The sequence below is a fragment of the Buteo buteo genome, chromosome 2, assembly GCF_964188355.1.
Source record: "Buteo buteo chromosome 2, bButBut1.hap1.1, whole genome shotgun sequence".
In the NCBI taxonomy this organism is placed as follows: domain Eukaryota; kingdom Metazoa; phylum Chordata; class Aves; order Accipitriformes; family Accipitridae; genus Buteo; species Buteo buteo.
The window spans coordinates 70,793,897-70,800,585 of record NC_134172.1 but is presented as its reverse complement, the minus strand read 5'-3'; the positions used below and the strand labels follow the sequence as shown (position 1 = coordinate 70,800,585).

Genomic DNA, 6,689 nt, shown 5'->3' with positions numbered 1-6,689 from the left:
ACGACAGGATGTGTCACCTCTGCTGCCACACCACCCACGGCGGGTCACCCACCCGGAGGCTCGCCTCACTGAGGTGCCTGGTGCTTTAGCCATCCCCAGGGACGCTCAGGAGCCCACCAGGAGCCAGAGGCAGCCCCACTACCCCACTGGGGCAGCCCCCCAGTGCTGTGGCGCAGACCTGCTCCCCAGGGAGCATTGAGGGACCGGACCAGGCTACAGGTGCTCCAGTAGCCCCGTGGGGAAGCCAGCACCCACCCGGGCAGGCTGGGAGGAACAGGGCCAGCCCTTGCACTTTCCCACATGGAGACATGGAGTCAGGGAGATCCACTGCACCCCCAGCAGCCTGAACCCCCCCCCCCAACTTGCATCACCGCACAGCTGCCCCTTCCCCAGCCCTTTAGCAGGAACTGACTCAGGCTACCTTTTCCTCCTTCAGAAGCGAGCGCTCCGCAGATTCCCGGCATGTGAATGCCATTTGCCGTTCACCTGCAGCCAGAGGCCAGGAGTGCAGGATAGGAGCAGGAGAACCGAGTCCAGCACCCCGACGCCCACAGCACAGGAGGGAGCCGCAGCGCTCCCCACCCACCCCCCCTGCTGCATATTCACCCTAAGCACCCACAAAACCCTATTATAAATTAACGATTTTATTGAATATCAATAAACTGTATATAATTATATAAAAAGTTTCATCAGTACAAAATTGTGGCACAAAAATATAAATACCAGTGTACCTTTGAAATGTAAACATCCTCTTTGTAATGATTCCATGAAAACAATGTCCAAAGAAAGATGCATTCAGGAGGCACCTGTCAATACCCATAAATAGGGCTTTTGGCACACACCTGTCGATGGGCAGCCTTGGGACAGGCCACCATTGTATCGGCTGACAAGTGCCTGCTATTAGTCACAGTTCTCTTGAAAAGCAGTTGTTAAGAGTCATATTAACAGGTGCTTGAGTGCATAGCTGCTCTGTAAACAGGGTTGGTGTTTGAAATGGCTACCCATGCCTTTTATGGACACTGTTAATCTCGCAGGCATTGCAAATTGTCATTGTGCTGGGGAGAAGCAGCTGCTTCACAACTACTGGGATACTGTATTATTGCATAGTTACACCTTCTACAGGCGGCATATATACACTCGGAGCGGGGGGCAGGGTGGTTAACATTTTGTCCTTCATTAAAAAAAAACATTGGTTCTTAAAAGTTACCAAGTGGTTACGGTAAGAAAAACAAAAACAAAAAAAAAAAAACAAACAAAAAACCTCCAACCCCCCCAAGCTACATGGTCGCAATGTTTGATACCGGTGGTGGGGCCAGGGTGCAGGTCCAACCCTGCAAGGTGCCGAGTGCCTCCGGCAAGCGGGGGCACCTGCTGAGGGGCTGCGGCAGCAGCGGGTCAGGCTCAGGGCCCCCCCCCCCGCCCCGAGTTTCACGCACTCCCTTTGCCACCCACGCTTTGCACCGGAGTCCAATCCTGCACCCTCAGACGCCGGGATGGGAGAAGGATCAGGCCTTTGCATCGCACAGGAGGCACATAGCGAGGAGGGTGAGGGTGGCGAGGGCCGGAGGAGCTGCGGCCGGCCCCGGTGCACGCTGTGACAGCGACGGAGAAAACTAACTCCTACAGAAACTAGTTATAATATAGGTATTTGCGTGGTGAGAGGCCTGGGGGAGCGGAGTCCTCAGCGAGAGCCGGAGCAGCCAGTCTCCTCATGCTTGTGGAGCAGCGACATACGGGAGAAAGTCCGGGAGCAGGTTTTGCATTGGTACTTCTTTACATCTGAATGGGTCTGCAGGTGGGCTCGGAGATTAGACCGGTCAGCAAAGGCCCGGTTGCAGTGTGTACAGGAAAAGGGCTTTTCACCTATGGGACAAAGAGAAACGCTCCCAATTAACCAGTGCATCAACACATGGGGAATATCAAAGAAGGAGCCATTCATTAGCCAAAGTTTGTGAAGAGCACAGTGAAAAGAAGTGCTGGCTGTTATTGTTCGCAGGGAAAGCCGGGCGAGGCATGTACAGCATTCACTTCAGGGGAAAGCCGCGGACTTGGGAATTTCCTCCTCCCAGAAAAACCTCTCCTATGAGCCACGGAAAATTAACGCTGGAAACATCTGCAAGCAGCAAGGCAGTCGCGCATACAAACGAAGACATGATATTCGTCTCCTGCCTGGAGCCAAGCGAACCGTTTGCAGAGAGGCAGGAAAGCCAAGCGCTATGTGTTAATTATATCATAGCAGGCAGCGGCTGAAAGGCGCCAGCGCCAGGGTGAGTATAGCTATTTCCTCCGCCGAACCCCACACTCCCCCTTCTCCCGCCCAGCTCGCATTGAAAAGCCTGGCCAGGGCGAATTCCTCCCAGAAAGACTCTTTTGGAGGAAACAAATGCGTATGCTCAATTTGGAAAGCACAATTAAGTCTTCCCAGCTTCCTTCAGCCATCATCTTTAGGACGTTAAGAGGGTGTGAAATCAGTGCCAAGTAACAATTACACTATCCCCGCAGCCCCACAAAGGATGCTCGGGAGAGGCTTTGTACAGGCGGCCGTGGCGGTGGGGTGGGCTGCAGCTGCGGCACCCGCACCCGCACCAACAGGTGCGGGGGGTGGCCGGCCCTGCGCCCCCAGCACCTGCCCGCAGGCCTCGCCGAGCCTCGCTGGGGCACATCTCGGCAGCGGGCGCGCTTTGGGCTGACCTCGTGGCCGCCAGGCCGGAGGCCACGGCGGTGGGCAGGAGGGTTCTGGGACGCTGCCCTGGCTGGGAGCCCTTGGCGTGGGCAGGGAGGGATGCTTCGGGCACGGCGGCGCACAGGGAGGGAAGGCTCCAGCCGTCTCGTAGCCCCAATTTATGAAATCGAGCCGAAGCGTGCGCCGTCCCACCGCGGCCGACGGGCCGGCCGGCGGGAAGGCAGGGCGCTAACGGCAGCGGCGCAGATTTACAAGCCGAGCCTTGACCCCGCGCTCAGTTCCAGCCAAGGGGATATTTAAAGGACATTTTAGAGAGATGTGCCAAGGGGGTTTGGGAAGCCCTTATCTTCCCAGATAACGCCCGGCCCGCCGATTCGCCGGGGGGGCCGCGGAGCTGGGAAGCGGGAGGCGATAAGGGAGGGAGGGAGAGGGGCGAGAGCCGGCGTTACCGGTGTGCGTCCGGATGTGGCCCTGCAGCAGCCAGGGCCGGGAGAAGGCCTTGCCGCACATCTTGCAGACACAGGGCAGCGTGTGGCTCCGGATGTGCATCTTGAGAGCCCCCAGGCTCACGTACTCCTTCTCGCAGTACTTGCAGCTGAAGGATTTCCTGGCCTGGGCGTCGCAGTGCAATTGCTTGTGCTTGGAGAGCCCGGCGAAGGTGGAGTAAGCCTTGGCACACTGGGCGCAGCGGAAGCGCTCGGCGGCGGCGGGGGCCGAGGCCGGGCTGGGGGGCCCCGAGCTCTTGCCTTCGTCCTCCTCGCTGGAGAGTGCCGTCAGGTCCAGGGCGGGGGCCGCGCCGCCCGCCGCCTCGCTGCCCGGGCCGCCCGGGAAGAGGCTGGAGAGCAGCCCCGCGTCCCACACCAGAGGCGGGTAGTAGGCGCCGGGGCCGAGCACCTCGGGCGGGGGGATGACGGGCAGCGGGCACGTCTCGTACAGCAGCGGGGCGGCCAGCACTGCGGGAGGCGGCAGCGCTCAGCCGGGGCCCCGATGCTCCCCGCGGGAACGGGAGCGACGGGGCCCCGACCCACCCCCCGCGGGGCTCCGCACCCAGGGGAGCGGGGGGCGCCACCCCCGGGACGAAGGGACCCGACCCGTGGGAGCCCCGCGCTCCACCCCGGAGCCGGAGGGGCAAAGGAACCCCAGCCCACCCCACGGGGGCTCAGAGCCCCAGCCCACCCGGGGGCAAAGGAGACCCGACCCCACCCCGCACTGCTGCGTGGGATGGGGCGAGGGGGACCCCGCGCCCCTGCCCACCCCCGTCATGGGGAGCTCCCCGCGCGCCCGTCCCCACCCCACGGGGGAACCCCCGGCGCCTCCGCCCACCCCGGGGTACCAGGGGGCGGCTCCGCATCCCGAGACACGCAGGATCCCGCGCCTCATCCCACTCGAGATGCACGAAACGGAAAAAAAAAAACAAAAACCAAACCCGGACCCCCGCAAAAAGCCAGCCACCCACCCGCTCCCGTGTGCGGACCTAAGGAGATCCCGTAGCGGAGCCCCCGCACCACCCCGCGGAGCGCCCCACGCGCGTGGCCCGCCGCGCCCCGTCCACGCACCGGCCTGGCTCTCCAGCTCGCTGTAGTTGGGCTTCTTGCTGGCCGAGAAGTGCTTCTTCACCAGGAAGGAGCGCGGCATCTTGCAGCCCCGGTGCCGCCGCCCGCTGCGGGGCCGCCGCGCCGCCGCGCCCGCTAATATGGGCCCGGGGGCCGGGGAGGGCGGGGCGGGGCCGCCCCCGGGTCCCGGAGCCAATGGGCGGAGCGGGGCGGGGCGGGGCGGGGCGGGCGCCCGGCAGGTGTCGGCCCCGCGGCCGCCGGGGACCGAGCCGGGCTGTGGGGATCGCCCACGGGTGTCCGCTCCCGCGGGGCGGCCGCGGTGCCTGCCCGGGTGCCGGTGGAGAAACCTCTGCTGCTGCTGCTGCTGCTGCTGATGATGATGATGATGAAGGAGCCATTTCTGGCGTTTCCCCTGTGCCGCGCTCCCCGTGGGGACCAGCCGATGCTTCGGAGCGAAGCAGGACAAGGGGCCGTGCCACAGACCCACGGTCTCTGGGGAGACCTGCAGCGGCGGGGCTGGAGGAAGGCGGTGTGCCGGGAGGGTGAGCCCCGGGCCCCCCACGCGTGCCTGTCCTTGCCCCTGCCCCACCGCTGGGGACTGCGGTGCAGATTAGGACAAGCCTCTGCCGTGCCCCGCTGCTCCAAAGCACTGCCGGGACACGGCCACGCGGGGGGAGCACGCTTCGCCACAGGTTATTAATCCTCTGAGAAGAGGCAGTGACTTGCAGAGGAGCGCGACGCATCCAGCACAGCCTCTGCTGACTCCTTCCCCAGGCAGGGGTCAGGAGCACCTGCCCGGGCACGCTTCTCCCTTCTGCTGGGCAAGTTTCAGGCAGCGCAGCCTCCCCTAGCAAGCTCCTCTCTCATTTTCTTCCCTCCTGCCTTCCCCGAACTCCTTCCCCACGGGCATGGCAGTGGGGGTCAAACAGGTCCAGTGAGGCACACGCTCCCTTTGGCTTTCTGCTCCTCAGGGGACATGTGCCCACGGGAAGGTGCCCAGGCCTTTCTAGCAGGTGCTGGGGGAGTGGTGAGCAGAGCCAGAGCAGTTCCCCCGGCCTGGCAGCTAAAAAGCCCAGCCCGGGCTTCCAGCTTGCCCCATCCCTCTGGCTCACGTGGGGATTTCCCTGCTGGAAGGGCTCAGGGCACGGATCCAGGCACCTGCTGCGGGAGCCACGCTCAGCTCTGGGCCAAGACAGCTGCTGGTGGCGGGCGGCTGCGGGAGGAGGAGGAACGGGACCTGCTGGGAATGCCTCCTCACTCCCAGCCAGCGCCCAGTCCTGCCACTTGAAAAAGGGCCCGTGGTGCAGGGCCACTTGTGACTCAGCCGTCACACGCGGCTCCGCCAGGCCCTGCTGACCACACGTTGCTGTTTAGCCACAACCCGCCTGAAATGCAGAAGTGGGGAGCAAAGCTTTCCACTGGCACGGCTGCAGTGCAGGGAGGGGGCTGAGCTCACTGTCAGTCTTTCCTCGGAGTAGGAACAGCTTGGGAAGCTTGTCCTGCCAGCCACACGCAGTCCTGCAGAGCCGAGATGCGTTTGCAAACTCTCCCCCTGCAGCCACGTGCTCTGGAGCTGGATCTGTCCCTCCTCTGCTCGTGGCTTTCAGCAGGTGTTTTATCTGCACTACTCATCTCTGGCTCAGCCTGACGTTGAGGGGAAAATGTGCCCCTGAAGGCCTTGGGGGATGCAAATCACAGAGGCCAGGTCCACCCCATTTCTCATGGGGGTCCAGAGGTGCAGCAGCACCCTGCGGTGCAGGGGGCAGCAGCCTGGGTGCTGCTGCAGGTGCCTCCCCCCGTGCCTCGTCGGTGCCCCCCCGTGCTTTTCCACCTGTCGCGGATGTGGTTAAGCTGGGGACACTTGTACGAGGAACCCAACTAGGCGGTTTTCTTTCAAGAAGCAAAGCCGGCTCCTCTCTTCTTTCTGAAATGTTAATAATCAGATCTGTTCCAACCACTGCGCGTGGAAAAAACTTGCATGTGCTAGAGGAAAAATCGAGATCAAGGGAGAGAGTGGCCTGACCTGCCTGTGCCCGTGAGCCAGCGAGCTATGGGACAGAAAGCAGGAGACCAGAGGGGAGGGGAAGCTCTGCAACGATTCACGGGCTGGAAATGGCAGCGTTTTCTGAGCCATGGCACCCTGCACTAGACCACCGGGCTCTGGCAGCTGCTGAGCCCCTGGGTGGTCGAAGCAGCCCTGCCACCAGCCTGGGGCACAGCTCCGGACCCAGACCCACATGGACGGCCAGTGTGGAGCTCGCAGGCACACGCTCACCACCTCCAGAGCGGCAAGTCTGCCACAAATTCTTCTTTTTACCTTCCTTGGCCTCATGGCTACATGAAGCATCTCAAATATCCCGCTGCAGAGCAAAGCTCCTGCCACCAAGGGAGGCTGCGATGGGGCGAAGGGAATTTCTGGCCATGAGGTGGGGGGCTGAGGTGGGCACCCTCAC

The 6,689-nt window shown here is 62.6% G+C and overlaps 1 protein-coding gene across 1 annotated transcript; it reads right to left on the bottom strand.

Moving 5' to 3' along the window:
* Positions 1–628: 628 nt before the first annotated feature.
* Positions 629–4,335, bottom strand: SNAI1 (snail family transcriptional repressor 1). Its single transcript, XM_075022572.1, has 3 exons — positions 4,240–4,335; positions 3,133–3,636; positions 629–1,863 (listed from the first exon to the last, which is right to left on the bottom strand). Exons 1-3 carry the CDS (start codon positions 4,316–4,318, stop codon positions 1,682–1,684), a joined length of 765 nt encoding a protein of 254 aa, XP_074878673.1. The 5' UTR covers positions 4,319–4,335; the 3' UTR covers positions 629–1,681.
* Between the last annotated feature and the right edge of the window lie 2,354 nt (positions 4,336–6,689).